The sequence below is a fragment of the Thunnus thynnus genome, chromosome 5, assembly GCF_963924715.1.
Source record: "Thunnus thynnus chromosome 5, fThuThy2.1, whole genome shotgun sequence".
NCBI classification, from domain to species: Eukaryota; Metazoa; Chordata; class Actinopteri; order Scombriformes; family Scombridae; genus Thunnus; species Thunnus thynnus.
Genome location: NC_089521.1, coordinates 23,507,664 through 23,523,383, shown reverse-complemented (window position 1 = coordinate 23,523,383; position 15,720 = coordinate 23,507,664). Strand labels below are relative to the sequence as shown.

The following is a 15,720-nucleotide window of genomic DNA, read 5'->3' as shown; positions in this document are numbered from 1 at the left end:
ACAAGTGTTACATCAGAACTTAGAGGATTTGAGTTTATCCGCAGGTAGTGTTTTGATACAGGTGTAGACAACCTATTGATCTGGTCAGTTATTGAGGAAGCATGAAAAACTGACACAGTGACACTGCTGAAATATTTTATCTTAATTGCAGTCTGTATCATTCACAGTGACATTTCTTGGACATGAGATCTCAGAGAAGGGCAAATCCCTGAGCCCTAAAGTAAGGACTATCCTAATGATTCCTTATGAATGCAGTCTACAATCATTTCTGACTTTATTGATCAAGAATAATCTAAAGGGGGGGAATGGGAGGGAAATTATTGTATGAATATGTATGAATGCTTGTGTGAACTTGTGAGAAGTTAAAATGCTTAGTGATAGTCATAGAAATCATGTTTGTGCATCTGAACAGTATGTTCCTGTGTCTGAGAAGCAAAGAACATCTTTTTATTCTGAAACGGATCCTGCCATGTCTGTTTGGGTATAATCATGCAGAGAGTAGTCACAACAACTCCTAGAGGTAGGTGGGAAACAGATTAAGAATTATTCGCTCCGCTGTTCGGGGCTCACTCCCCTACAGCATCTCGTCTGTATTGAGTGTGAGTGTGCCATGTGCCATGCTCTGAGCATTAAAGAAAGTGTGCATTACTATATAGAGAGTTGTCTCTTTCCTCATTGAAGTCAAGGGTAAGAGGTAAATTGCAACAACAGCGGGTTCTGACCAGGTAAACCTGACTCAACAGTCAAACTGGGACTATTGATTTATCTGTTAATGTTTGTTTCTTTTGCATCTGCCTCTAAAACACAAACTGCTGAACCCCAACTGTGACTCAGACTGTGATGTGTTCAAGTGATGTAGGAGTAACAATTTAAATGATTTGACAAGTCCAAAGTCAATTGAGGTTGTCAAATACAAGACTAAATCTGGTGGTGGACTTAAACTGTGGAGCTGCACCTAACGATTTTTTTCATGATCAATTAATTTGCTGATTATTTTCTCAATTAATCAATTAATTGATTTGGCTGTAAAATGCCAGAAAATAATGAAAAATGCCTGTTTAACTTCCTAGAGGCTAGGGTGATGTTATCAAATGTCTTCTTTCGTCTGATCAACGGTCAAAAATCAAGATTTTCAGCTTGCTCTCATGACACAGAAAAGCTTCATATTCTCATATTTGCAAAACTGCAACCAACAAATGTTTGGCATTTTTGTTTTAAAAAGTTACTAAAACCATATTCAATTATCAATCAGTTATTATTTAATTTTCTATTGATTGACTAATCATTGCAGCTCTTTTAAATTGCTTATCTTATAGCTTTTTCTAACTTAATGTTTTTTTATTCAGTGATACATTTGAGTTTTTATTGTGTATTAATAGTTATAATTAGGACCAGTTACTCTGCCATGTATTTCTTTTTTATGTACTTGGTGGCTCATATTGCTAAAAGGGATATGACTGCTAAGACGTGAAGGACAGTGAGAGGCTCATTTATCAAACAAATCTATATTTGTCAGAATCAACTTTGCAGCAGGTTAGAGTTCATTTATATTTTACAGGCAACCTGCTTACTTGTAATGCCACTCCTGCAAACACTGATATTGCTGCTTCATAGCTCAATAGCATCTCTCGCCACTTTTTTTCTCCTTAATTAGCATCAATGCCAGCTGAAGTCAAAATAAGGTCACAAAAACAAACACCGCATTCTGCTTTGTGGCACTGTTCCAAAATAATTTGTAACTGTATCATATCAAATTAAATTAAAATAAATAAAATTATATCAAACCACTGACCTGCTTAAAACTGTCTTTTCTTTTTTCAGTCACTATCTATTATGATTCACATTCATTTGGCCTCCTTACAATGTCTTAGTAAGTGTTGTCGATGTAAAAAAAGCAAAGAACTTAAAAGTTTTTGTGTATTTAAATAAGTTCAAAATGATTCATCGGACGAACCTGTCAGAGAGCAGGAAGGGACAGACGTCAGGCACAGGAGGGGTTGAAGGCCGGAGCTTTGCCAGCGCCATGATGTGTTCAAAGGTGATGTCAGTCTGAGTGCACACATCCACCACATGGATTTCCTGAGGGGGGCCATGGGGTCGGCCACTGGGGGTCCGCCTGATGACCTGAACCACGACGGGGTCCTTGGCAGTGCGAAAGGTCTCCACAGTCTCCTCATGGCTGGACTTGGACAACTCTTTTCCATTCACCTGAGGAGGACAGAGAAAAATATATTGTACCTGTGTATATTGTATGTGTGACATGAAAACTCAATGTGCTTCATTTATTGTGCGTATTTTGTTGAGCTTTTGCGGTAGAAACATTTCATGGAAGCAGAACTGCTGTTGGGTTGGATGTAATCTCACTGGTTCATCTGAGCTTCAGTGTGTCAAAATCAAAGAACGAGCAAAAATGGAAAAAGGGAAGCAAAGAGACAGATAATATTACATTTTACTCTTATTATGTTTTCCATACCAAGTGACAGAATCCAGATCTGGGTCTGAGAGATGTATGTAAAACTCTCATCTAAATAACATACTGGTTTACAGAAGTTTTACTGGAAAATTTCAACTTTATAATTATCCAAAAGGAAATTTGTTAGCCAGTCAGGCACACAGGTCACAGGAATACACTGATGTTAAATAAATATATAATATTTAAAATGAAATATACCTAAATAAATACCTCAGTGACACTTTCCCACGATTCTACAACAGATCTACAGTTGTACCCGCATGGATGCAATCTGATATTTTTCTGCATGTCTATTCAAGACACATGATCAAAAAGAAATCTTTATGAATACACCATTGGAAAACATACGGACAAAAACTGTTTGATGCAACATTATCAGAATGTTAGATCAAAGCTCAAATGGCCCCCATTCGCTCAGTCCATCTTCAACCTCATCTCCACAAAATGGACTGAATTTTCTGGCAGATTAAAAACCATTTGCACTACAGCTGGCACATATAAAGAAAATCATCGCTTCATTTAGCACCAGTAATTTCTCTGGAAGAGAAACCATAGCTGTGGAATACCTCAGGGAACGCGCTTTGGTATAAATGCTGAAACCAGAGATTATAATTTAGATAACCATGGAAAGTGAGACAGAAAAAAGGTAGACGCAGAATAATTACACTTGCAGTTGTATTTAAATTTGGAGGGGAGCGTTTTGCTTGCACGGCAAACTGAAATGAGTTAAAATGATAACTAGGAAAGTGAAATAAGGCATTTATATTCGCCAGTGTCAGCTGTGGAGAAATATAGCAAAGCTGTGAAACTCTACAATGCTCTGGTAGAAATAAAAACACACAGCCTAGTTCAGGCTCTTATAAAATGACCTAAATTCATGAGCAGTCGACAGTTTCAAGTAACTCTGGCTGTGTGTGTGTGTGTGTGTGTGTGTGGTGCCTCTAAATGAACACTGAGGACTCAGACGCCACTGGGGAACAAGAGAGAGACCTTCAGATATTCCACTAACTGAGAAGTGAATGTGTACTATGAGACACATTCTCAGTGAATTTGACACAGCGCATTGTGAGAAATGACTCAACATGTTTTTGAGCAGCAGGAAAGAATTGATAGAACCTGACAGCACTAAATCCTCTGAAATGTCAGGCTCAGTATGGATGTTTTATTTTGTCTCGTAAACATGTGGGTCTACATATTTCTCTATCGCAGATATACTGTATAGAATGACAGTTGGTTGGTGTCTTTCAACAGCTGTCCTTCAACTCAGCAGGCTTAGCATAATGTAGTACGTGATTATTTAAGCACTATGTGAACAAATTGATTTTTTTTTAATATTACCTTGTCATCTGGGTCCTTGTGTTAGCTTATGTCCTAACTTTGTTCCCTCTTAATATAATTTTACCATTTAAATGGTTGGTTCACCCAAATTATGAAAAAAAGAAACAAAAAACCATTAATTTTTCTCATTTTTGGTTTTAGATCTTTCTGAGATTTCTGCCACCATCCAAGAACAATTGAGGTAAATGGAATTTTGTTTGTAGTCTTTAAAGCACTAAATTGCATTAATAAGATTTTACAATAACAACTCTTAGCAGAAATGTACAATAACACCTCTCATCCTGGGTTCATATCCCTCTCTTTCTCTTTGCATGTGTGTTTATATTACAGTTTTTCATTTTACTCCTCGATGTGTGTCCTAGAGACTGAGTGATGCCCTACAAAACAACAAACAATTTATTTTCACAACAATAACAGTAGCCATATATAACTCCCTTAGCTCTTGTTGTGTTCTGGCCTGCTCCCCTGCTTCCTGACGTGACCTTTGTTTGTAGCCATGTTGCATTAATCACCTGAGCAGGAGATAAACTGGGTCAACACCACTCCTGTGGAACTGCAGGGCAATTTGGAGGAAAAAAAAAAAGCACCCTTCATCCCTCCTTCCCTCACACTACAAACCCACTTTCATTCTGGTTTTTGGACACTCAGCAGTTATTAACTACTGCAGCATGTACATTAGACTTAAGTACTATATTAAAGAAACATGGGGGCACTATAATAATTAGCTCATACAGTGCAGTTCCTTTGACTGTTTCCCTCCTTCTGTCTTATTTTTCCTCAGTCTCTCTCTCTCTCTCTCTCTCTCTTTCTCTGCTTGTCTCTTGCTCCGCAGCCTAATCCTGGAACAGGGAGCCTGGTGGAAACAAAGGAGTTGGAGCAGACAAATGAGGCAGCCTATGGCGTATGACAGTCCCGGAGAAAAATGATCAAATTTCCCAGCTCTCCCTCTGGTGCAGCCTGTCCAGTCCAGGCTCCTCCTCCTCCTCCTCCAAACCTCCCCGCTTGCTAGCCGCACACCATGACCGTAATGAAACAAGAGGAAACACGTCAGGAAAAAGGGGAGGGAGTGTTTTATTTAATTCTCTTCACTGGTTTTCATGAGAGCCAGATGGAACAATTAATCCCCAATCAACACAGGAATATTAAGTAGCCTTAACTCCTGCATGAGGGACTTTGCCATCCTTGTTCCTTGGCTGATGTCTATCCAGCTAAACACACTTCTTCTTCAGTTAGTTGTGGGGATCTGTACACCAAAGTCCTATCTGACAGATGGGCTGGGTATCAGTAAGCCTGGCTGCAGCTTGCTAGATATCCTTAGATACTCTCACACTGAAGATCTGCCTTCAGCACAGTCCTTGAGATGTCTTATGACAGCTTTATACTGTTAAATGCATCATCAGTTAGCATGCCTAAAGATGGTAAAGAAGGTGACTTCATACAGTGAGATTTCATGCAAATAATTTTTGCAATTGGCGAAATTTCATAGTAGATTTAATCTTGTCACCATTTCTTCCCACATTCACAGCCTTCATTTCTGCAGCCTCTGGGAGCTTGAAGTTTCATCACACATATTTTAATGTAGTTACACAAGCATAAACTATCCTCTTCAAGTGTGGGTGCAAAGCACACAAATACATATTAATTCATAAACACATGCTGGTAAACAAAATATGTTTCCAACAAATTATTTATCAGCTGTAGTGTTTATCAAGTGCAAGTGCTTCAAGAACCGCAAAGAGTCAACATGAGTTATCTTGTTGGTGTGGAACAAAAACAATGGTGATTATTGATGAGAGATCATTTGCTAGACAATCAGGCCAGGAGATGATGTGAAGTTGGAAAGGAAATGGGTGCTGGAATGGAGTAGCTGGACCAAGACACATGTGCTGGCTGTTTGCACATGGATATGCAGCAGCTGTAGCCAGAAGAGAAATGTGTTTTCATTCAAAGCCCCTGAGACGACCACCAGCTTTCCCACAACAAATGCACTAAACCAGCTTAGTGGAGTGTAACCAAAGGATGAAACCTCTTTTCTTTCTTTCAATTTCTCTGTGGCAGAGTCCCTTATTGACAAAGACGCTCAAAAATTGTTTTACTTGTGACGCAGCTGAGTGCATTAAGTCTCCGCTCCAGTAAATATCACCCATCACTTTAAGCTGTTCTGAGCTGTTACAAGCAAACAAGCGGGCTTACTTGAAAACTTCACCAAAAGTCACTGTTTTTACAACTACAAGCCTGCAGCTGACTACAGCAAAGCACAGTCTTGAAGGTGCTCTCATCTGTGTCTCATCTTATCATTTATCCTCAAGGTATGCGGACAAGCAAGAAAGAACAACTAAGAGGCGGCTTTGCTGGACTCCTCGGGCGTCTCCTCTGTCAGTGCTTTTGTCTCATTGACTGCTGCAGCCTCTCTCCAATATCTCCGAAGACCGAGGGCAGGATGTAGTGACAGTAGTAGTAAAGTGGGGCCAGTTTATCTGTTAAGATGTCAACTTCAGCCACATCTGACACTGCTTCTGCTGAGGGACCGTTTCTGTGGCAGGAGGCGCAGACACTGCCGACAGCTTGCAGGGGATTACTGATAGAAGTGATTGATGTACTTCTTCTGCAAGGAGAAAAGGCAGCCCCAGGCAGTAGACTCTAATAGTCCATTAGCTTTTTTATGCTTTCGAATTAACTGCATACATTACTTTATGGCTTGCATGTAGCACGTTGAATCTTAATGAAATGTTTTTGTTTTCAATTTCACAGAGTGTATGCTGTGCACGAGGATATCGTGTCTTCACTCATATCCTGGTTGAACTGGAAATGCGCTGAAACGAATGAAGCAAGGTCATACTTTCTACTTCAGCTGCACTGACAAGTAAACAAGGCTTTAAGCTGCAGTAGAAAGAGCATCAGAGGCTCATATTTAACTAGCGCATGTAACCTTGGGTTTTGTGCTTAACATCTCTCCATGCAGTAAGCCTCCGTTACACACAGTCTGTATCTCCTGTGTGCAGTCACCTGCTGGTTTGAGTGGCAGCCTGTGGGGTGTTAAGTGTATGCAGGCAGATGGAGGCAGTATAACATGTAGGTCATCCGGCCTCCGGAGTGTAGCGCTTACAGCCGTCGATTACACGCTTGTTCCATCTCCTCATCTTTTGGGAAAAGACAGCATGACCCCTCAGTGATAGAGTCCAGTCAGCTGTGCGGAGCCCTCAGATAAAAGAGCTGGAGGCGAATGAGGAGTGGTGACCATGCTAGCGGAGGTGGAGGTAAAGTAGACGGGGACATCTGGGCAAGTTAGCATGGTTTCTACAGCTGTGCTCTGGAGATATAAGAGGGCACACTACTACTGGTCAACCCTGTACTGATAGAGTAGAAACACTTTTAATTCTCATAAAATGTGCTCATGTCAACCCACTGTGGAAGACATTTGAAAAGTCAGTGTATGGATAATCCTTCTCACACAACTCAGGCATATAGAGTAGCAAAGTGTATGGAGTGCTATGAGTTTTCACCACTGCAAAGTCCAATTTCAAAGTTTTTCTCTTAATCATGTCATCAATGTTTCTCAGTATAGAAACATAGGTCTCTTCTGGATAAAGTAAAACAACAACTTGTTGTTTTTACACTTTTGCACAGATACATTGAAATGATACCGATACAGGATGAGTGGTATCTTCTCATCTAACTCACAGCAAGAAAGCAAATAAGTGTTATTTCCAGAAATGTTGAACACTATCTTTAAACTAATGAATGTTGTATCAGGTTCCTCACAAAGTAGCTGCAGCAGCTGCTGTACAAGGGCAACTGAATTTCACATTCCTGGTTGGATGAAACCAAACTTTTGGCATTTTATTCCTTTATTAGGGAGATGGCAGTTAAGGAAATGAGGGGCAAGAGATGGAGAACACGTTCATGGTCTGTGACCTAAACTCCTTGGCCACTGGGGCAACCTTTGGAATTGTGCTTTATTTCACTCCTTGTGTTTTTGTACATAGGACTGTATCATTGACTTTTTAACCATCAACAAGATATTTTCTAATGCAGTTGTTCATCTTTTTTACTGATGATTTATGTTCATTCAAGCCTCAGAAATGCTGCAACTGCCACTCACATACCATTGTCTATGCAGAAAATGAACTTTAACCTCTGGGACCCTGGACAGTAAAAGTAACACCTCCCTCTTCTCCTGTCTATTGTCTGTTTATTTTCCCAGCTGAGTCTGTGCAACAATGCAGCAGAGGACAGTGAGACAGGAGTCCTGCTCAATGCTGACTGACACCTAAAGTCTCAAAGCACCTGCACAGCAGTCGCTACACTGCAGCTCCAACAAACAACATCAATGTATTTGCAATTCTAGTTTCGACATGTGAAACTCGATTTGCATTTTCATAAATAAAAAAGTATGTACAAGTGAGAACGGGAACACTCAGTAGAGAAGTGAGTTTAAATACTCTGAGGTAATTGCAAATGTTGGAAGACTGAGATCTGAAATGTGAGCACAACTGCCACCTCACCCTCTTGGTGAGAAAACAGTTCAGGTTCCTCTTTACACCCAAATGTCTCATTTCAATAATAAGTGTCAGAGTAAAATACGGGCCAATGTCCGCTACAGTACAGTGCTTATGACTGCATAAATCACTCCTTGACAGTCAGCGCTACTGTCTGAGCGACTCGAGAAACGCTCCAATGACATGAAACTGAGAGAGAGAGAGAGAGAAAGAAAGAAAGAGAGAGACAGAGAGAGAGAGAGAGAGCAGGCATGCCACTGGGGAAATCTGACAATCCCCTCAACATCTCTACGTAGCCCAATGTACAGGCCTCCTTTAACCCCTCCAACCACATAAAACACACTCCACAAGGCCCCTGGGCTATTTTTCACATTAAAGGCCCTGCACGCTGCTGCTGGGATTTTATGCCCGCAGAACATTTGATGAATTCTGCCAATTTTCTTCTCTGAACACCAATCTTGTGTGGAGTACTCCCTTTATTGCGCAACTCGTTCAAAGTGTATCACCTCATTCAATCTGCTCTAAAATTCATTGTCAGTCTTTTTACATATGTTTATTATCCAATCTCTTGCCGTTAACGCTCAGTGCAAGGACAACTACCATAAAAGGACAAAGGGAGAGGAGATCTTAGCACTACTAACACTAAATGTCAAAATTGTTGAGCAGCAGGGTGGGTGAAGTTCATGAATGGATTGTGCAGTGTCACCATCTACTGCCATCACCATGCCTCCCGCTCCCTATACACTCGGCCTCATCTGCTGTGTTGTGGATCATCACTGTTTGCTTTAATGAAATGCTGATGATGAAAGCTGCAATAGCTTCTCACACCAATACAAACACTATGACCAGAACACACAAAAGGTGTGCATACAGATACAGATACAGACAAGGCAGACACACACTCACACAGATATATAAAGCAGTGTTCACAAAGCTACACATGAAGGATTGTTGAGTAAGCATTTCATCATATTTCTTATTGTACTTGGCCCTGTTTGTCAGATGTGCGGTTTAATAATATCCACAACATCCTCCTGTTCTGCTTAAGATCATTTTCCCATGAAATTAGATCAACACAGCGTTCCATCTTCATCACTAACAGATTATGGCTGAATGCTAGATAATTGTACTATCCTGTTTTGGCTTGGATTATGAAATTCTGCGTTAGAATCTAAATATGATTTGGGACTGTTGGGGGAAACTGAGTGCTAAGTTAATCAGCTTGTTCAAGGTTAATGGTACATGCAGGGTATATTTGTTGAAGAGATTTAGAGATACGCAGTTAATCTCTGTGCTTAACTTTTAAGATCTTGCCATCTTGGAGTGAGTTTTAATGTAAAATGGAGGGAGAAAAAAATCGAATTAGAGTAAAAGCGGCACTTGGGTGGATGAATAACTAATGGATGAACAGCCTCCTCCTTGGTGATAACTGGTAATTGGTATGGGGGGTAGGAGGGGAGTGGGAAATGGCGGGGGGTGGGGTAGCTGGATAATGCTATGTGCTGTACAGATCAGCAAAATGGCCTGGCTAGCGTGGAAAGATGTTGTAAGGAGTAATGGTGCCATCCATATGCTGACTGAAGAAAATCAAGTGGGTACTGTCATGGAACACCTCTTTATGTGCTGAGAGTGAGCCAGAGAGGAGGTAAATGTTCCTGGTGGCAGTGTTTCCAACATCATAAAGGTGTAAAATACAACAAATGCTCTTTCCTGACTTGTCTATGCAACTGTAGCTCATTTATGTTGTCCCCTTGTGTACAATACTTCTTCTTACACAAGAAAAAGGGAGCCAATATGAATGTAAAAAAAAGAACATTCTGGTTTATTACAGTACAACTTGGGTTTTACTTTTAGTTTTTTTAGACTGAATAAGAGATGGCACATGTAGATGACACAGGTAGCAGATAACACTAGCTATGCCAATGAAGGACATGGCTGGTCTTCTTCATGGTGGCCTGGGGAGAGTCTGAAAGCAGTAAATTGTTTCTTTCACGTTTAATAAGCTCATCCTAGCAGCAGAGGCAATTAACACCGGATAAGCACTATTTACATAATTCCAGACACACTCGGGATCACAACAAAGGCGTCTCGTCCGACTTCCCCATCCCCTCGCTGTCCAACTGGCTCTTTGTCTGCCAGGCTGTTGCATGGTCGCTGGTTCGGAAATGAGAACGGAGGTCAGACGGTGGCACGTGGAGCTTTGACAGTGCAAATAATAAAGTGGGAGGGTTTGAAAGGTCAGTCAGGACCCCTGCAGCTGGCCACTGATCTGCCTGTTAGCCATTAACTGGGAGCCAGGTCAGGTGGGGTGTCAAGGAAAGAAAAGAGGGAAGAAAATGAGGATAGATAGGATAATAAAAGGAAAGAAGGAGAATAAAACTCAAATAAAGGGTGTTTTAAATTCTAGTCTACCTGCTAAAGAAATGTCGGAAAAAAAAGATGTCACTCTAAAAAAATCATTTAGTTTTTCACATATTGTGTGTGTGATTGCAGGTATCTTGTGCCTGAGGCTGCTTTTTTAACACATTCCCCAGAGGCAAATAGAGTAATTAGTGTCCCATTACAAATGTCAACCACCACAAAGGACACTAACAATAGAACGGACCGGTGAGATCCAGACTGCCTCATGGACCGACAGCAAGCAGATCTGGTCAATTTTGCCAATGTCAAAGAGAACAAAGGATGGGATTATAGACGATAGCCTGAGGCTGTGAGGGTTGAACTCTCATTCACATCTTCATATCTTAATTCAAGCACTGGAAAGGTTTCAGAGAAAGCGAAGCTGGGTGATGTCTGGCAGGTAAATGGCTGGTGTTTTTGATGAAATGTCAGGTTTATGGAGTTGCAGGATTATAAGGCCCTCTCTGGTGTCCAATGAGTAAATACGAGGTTATTGACTTCAGAGCACTCAGCAAAGCTCAACACCATAGGGATCAAGCTAACATACTGCAGATACTGCCAGCTCTCTGATTTTTTACAAAGAGCAGTTTTAGAAGTCCTAGGGAGTTTTGAAGTGTAATTGTGTTCACCTGGCAGCTAACAAATCCTTGAGTACAGATCTTAGAAAGCAAAGACAACCTGAAAGACATCTCTGTGTGACGGAACAGACAGCATATAGACCAAAAGCAAAAACAGATATTTAAAAGTGATTCAGAGAAGGACACACAGCAGTACATCAAAACTTCCGATGAAAGCCAGAGCTGTCCAATTAGGACGGCATTTACAATGAGACAGTGATGAAGTTGCTGATGATAATCTTATCCTTGTAAAGAGCAGCGGCACAATGCATGATTAAAAGGAAGGACATTATCTCAGAAGAGTGATCACAAGTGTAATCAATCTACTTCAAGGCTCCCTGCTGTGTTGTTCATGGCACAATGAAAGTGCCAGCAAGAGGTTAGGAGAGTCGATGTCAGTGGTTTTCTCTCAACCCACTCGAGTCTCACTCCTTGTCAGGTTCCACAGTCAATAAACAAAGGGAAGTGAGAGAAAATTGGATGCAATTCAGTGCTTCCCACTGTGTCCTGATTACACAGGTGGAACAGTGGAGACAGAATTGATGCTCAGATGAGCTACTGTATACTTAATAAAAAGAAATACTGTACCTGTTTATATCAAACAGAAATAGGGAAGGACATGAAATCCTAATCACTCATATTGACCTGATTAGCTTTTGCTCATAAATGGCCAGACATAAAGTATAGCATGTTTGGGTCACAACAGATGGACCATGAAATGAGCTGCTAATCAGGAAAAAAATATTAAAAGCCTCCTAGTGGTACGTATAAGTAGGTCAAGGGATTTTTTTTAGTTACTGATATAATGTCTACCACTAGACGTACATATAACAGAAATGTCAGCTATTTTAGCTTGTTTCTGGTCTTATACTCATGAATACCAAAGGTATTTCAAATTCATTTAATTTAAGTTTATATAATTTTAGTTTATATTTGGGCAATCCAAGCAAAAGATCACATCCAAAATTGTAGTGGCATTCAACTCCATAACTGTCTGTTCTTAATAATATAAACTTTATCACACAGAAAAAAATAGGTTCTCCAACTCTCCAAAGGGACCTTAAGACACACATTCACATCAAGTATACAAGTTCAGAAGAGGTTCAGACCTAAAATATAAATATTACAGTATTAAATATTAAATGGTACTATTAAATATTTCTTTCAGTATTAAAATGACAATGATACATAATGCATACTGATCACTTCACTTACATTTTACTGGCTAAACCATCCATTAATCGAGAAAATATTTGATAGTTATAGTAACTATATTGATATAGTTGCAGCCCTACTACAGTCCTGTGCACCTGCAAAGCAGCCAACCCACACTAAACTCCAATAACATCCAACATGTCAAGTCTCACAAGACTCACAAGACTGGGATTATCATCTGTGATGTCAAAACATCAGATTTCCACACAGTCGTAGAAATAAAAAGTGTGAGCCCTGGTCATAGTTCAGTAGGAAATCCCAGCACACTGAGGAGCATCTTCACTGTGTGGTGTTTGACAGCACTGTCATCTGAAGTCTTGATCACACTGGATAGCAGGAAGGGATGCCAGTGTCTGGTTCAGAAGTAAACTGGCTTAGCCAACTTAGCTAGCATTCAGCACTGGAGCACAGAGCATCAAAGCACTAAACAGAAAGACAGTTAGTCTGCGTCACTCTGTCCTCTGTTTCCATCACACCATTACCACTGTAAAAGTTTATAGCTGCTGTTCTGTTGTATTCTGTTTCTCCATGCACAATAATGCAGCTAAAACAAAAAAAAGTGCAGTGATTTGACAAACAAAATGAGATTCAACTCAGGGGCTTCTTGAATGATGATTTGAATCATTGACATATATGGGGCAGCCCTATCGATGTTAATGGCCTGAGCCATTTTTGGGTAAGTATCATTGCAGCATTACATTTGGACGACCATTAGCCAACAGTATTTTATGAGAGAAATGAACAAATAAAGCTTTACATTATGACCATTTAAAGCCATTAGAACACTACTGGTCCTATGCTGAAGAACTTTAGTTTTCAGTGGTTTTATTGCCGAATGTATGACATTATGACCAACAAGAGTCCCCTTTGTCCCTGTCTAACAGCAGGGATTAAGTAATCTCTAATAGAAAACACAGCAAACAATGTCAGCCAGTCTATTCAGAATGTAATGAAACACCTGTCAAAACATGTTCATACGACCTGAAGCTTTGCACAGTAAATGAGCTGTAACATTACCTTGCTTTTGATGGAGAATACATTAATGAAAAAATAGTCCACCTGGCACTTTTAATGTATGCAAAAAACAAGCAAACAAACCAATCTTGATTAAGAACACCTGGCACTGTTGTTGTATGAAGAGTGCATCCAGGAATGAGTGCAATGATTTACAGGCAATACACAGCAAAGTTCCTGATAAATGATTCTGCCATTTCTTGAAGTTTCTCCAAAAAGAAAAAAAAAATGTGTTGATGAACATATTGAGCTTGTGGAGGCACTCCAGAGCTGCACTTATTAGCTGGCACTTCAGAAATATTTTGACATCACAAGGACTACGCAGGCAACTGTACGGCATTCACTGATTGTGTGAGAGGGTGAGAGATTGGGGTGGTGGATAATGTGGTAATGGTATGCATGTGTGGTGGCGGTGGTGATGATGGGGGTAGGGGGGGTCTTCACACTGTCATGGGAACCATAAGTAGGCCACGTATGTGACGACTGGGCTGTGTGTTTGGTGTCCCTTGTTTCATAAGGCTCAGGCTCATGTAGCTAATGGGTGTAATAAAGGATTGTTCATGCCAGGGGCCGCTCATTTATTCTCATTCCTGAGAGTGCAAGGGGGCCGCTACAGCAATCAGCATCTACTCACTGGCTAATTCGAATGTAGATTTATAGTCCGACTGTGTAATGGATGCTCTGTGTGCACGCACTTGTGATTGTTCCTCTATGTGTGTATTTCAAACACATCCTACCTTCGCACAAAGTCAGTATTGTTTTACAAGGCTTTATCCCTACAACTGCAAGGCCAAGATTAAATTTTAATCAGCTATTAAACCCAATCACGGCATGGCTTGGATACCAATGAAGCTTACATTTATACCCGGGCCCACACCTGGACCATACAGGCTGCAGCAGGGCTGTCATCTGTCCTGGCTCAGAGGCAGGAACAGGTCACTTGTGGCTGTAGTGGAGAGGAGAGACACTCCTGCCAGACACAGATGACAGCTGCTCTGCCTTCCCAGCACAGAGTGTGTGGTATGAGAGGTAATGAAGCCAGGAGAAGGATGTGAACACTGAAAGAGGAGGAGGAGAAGGGACAGCATGACGCCGGACTAGAAGCCTGATCAACAAATGCTACCTTTCCATTACAAATGAAATGTAATGTAACATGTAGCCTTCATCACAGATCTGCTTTTATTTCCATTTCCATCTGCATGCTTTGGCGAAAAGTTCCTGAAACTAAATTTTGGCCACTTAGCCCCACAAGTTGACTCTAAATCCAAGTTCGAGGTACATTCAGGCCGTGCTAGCAGTGCTGTTTATCTTGACTGGTGAACACAACAAGGGCTACTACAAAGAAGACAACACAATAACCAACACTGACTGCCACATCTGCAATGACAAGTGTCAAAGTGCTAAAAAAAACAACAACGAATGCTTGAACATCATCAAGAATGATGATGTTCAAGCCTTGATAAGCATTTGGGAAGAAGAGGGGGCTGGAATTAACTATAAGAAATGAAAAGGTGTATTAGAGGATTGTGAGAACTGGGGATGAACCACATTGCAGGGAAAAGATGAATAAAAACAAGATTATAGAAAATTCAAGGATAATAGCATAGCAAACTATAAAGCCGCTCAATACACCAGTAGGCTTGTTTTGTAATGTTCCAAGGTTATGCAAAGTATCAGGTCACAGGTTGCTACATTAACCAGTAAAAGTCCTCCCCTACTGTCTATTTTCCTTATTTTTCTTTCTTTTTCCACCACTCACAGATGCTTAATTGTGGTGCAGCCGTGTCAATTGCAAGGCTCGAGAACACCAAAGCTACCAGTCATCAGGAGGTAGTGCAACGTGCTCCAACACCAACACATCCACTCCCCCTCTCTGCAGACACAAGTTCTTAAACGAGACACCACAAGCTGAGGAAGGCTGAGAAGTTAAGCAACAGCAGGGTGCAGCAGACCACTTTAACTGAAGTGGAAGTTCTTCTTTTGTTCTTGTTCGCCGGACGGTGTGCAGGGTTGGCAAGCAATTAGTTTCATTTATGCCATGGCAGCCGTTTGGCAAGGATCACCGCTCCATGTGGAGCCAATGTAACACTACAATGAGACCAAATGGCTCTCTCAATTGGAAGGCAGAGAGGGAGAGGGTGGTGTATTGGTGGAGGGCATCTGC

General features: G+C 40.9%; 1 protein-coding gene across 2 annotated transcripts in view; it reads right to left on the bottom strand.

Annotated features, from left to right (window-relative positions):
• LOC137183305 (PDZ domain-containing RING finger protein 4-like) overlaps positions 1 to 15,720 on the bottom strand; it is a 122,504-nt gene that overhangs the window by 23,038 nt on the left and 83,746 nt on the right. For both annotated transcript variants that reach the window (XM_067590272.1, XM_067590273.1), the window contains one exon: positions 1,955 to 2,208. In XM_067590272.1, coding sequence (XP_067446373.1) covers positions 1,955 to 2,208 — 254 coding nt within the window. The remainder of the gene's footprint in view (positions 1 to 1,954; positions 2,209 to 15,720) is intronic.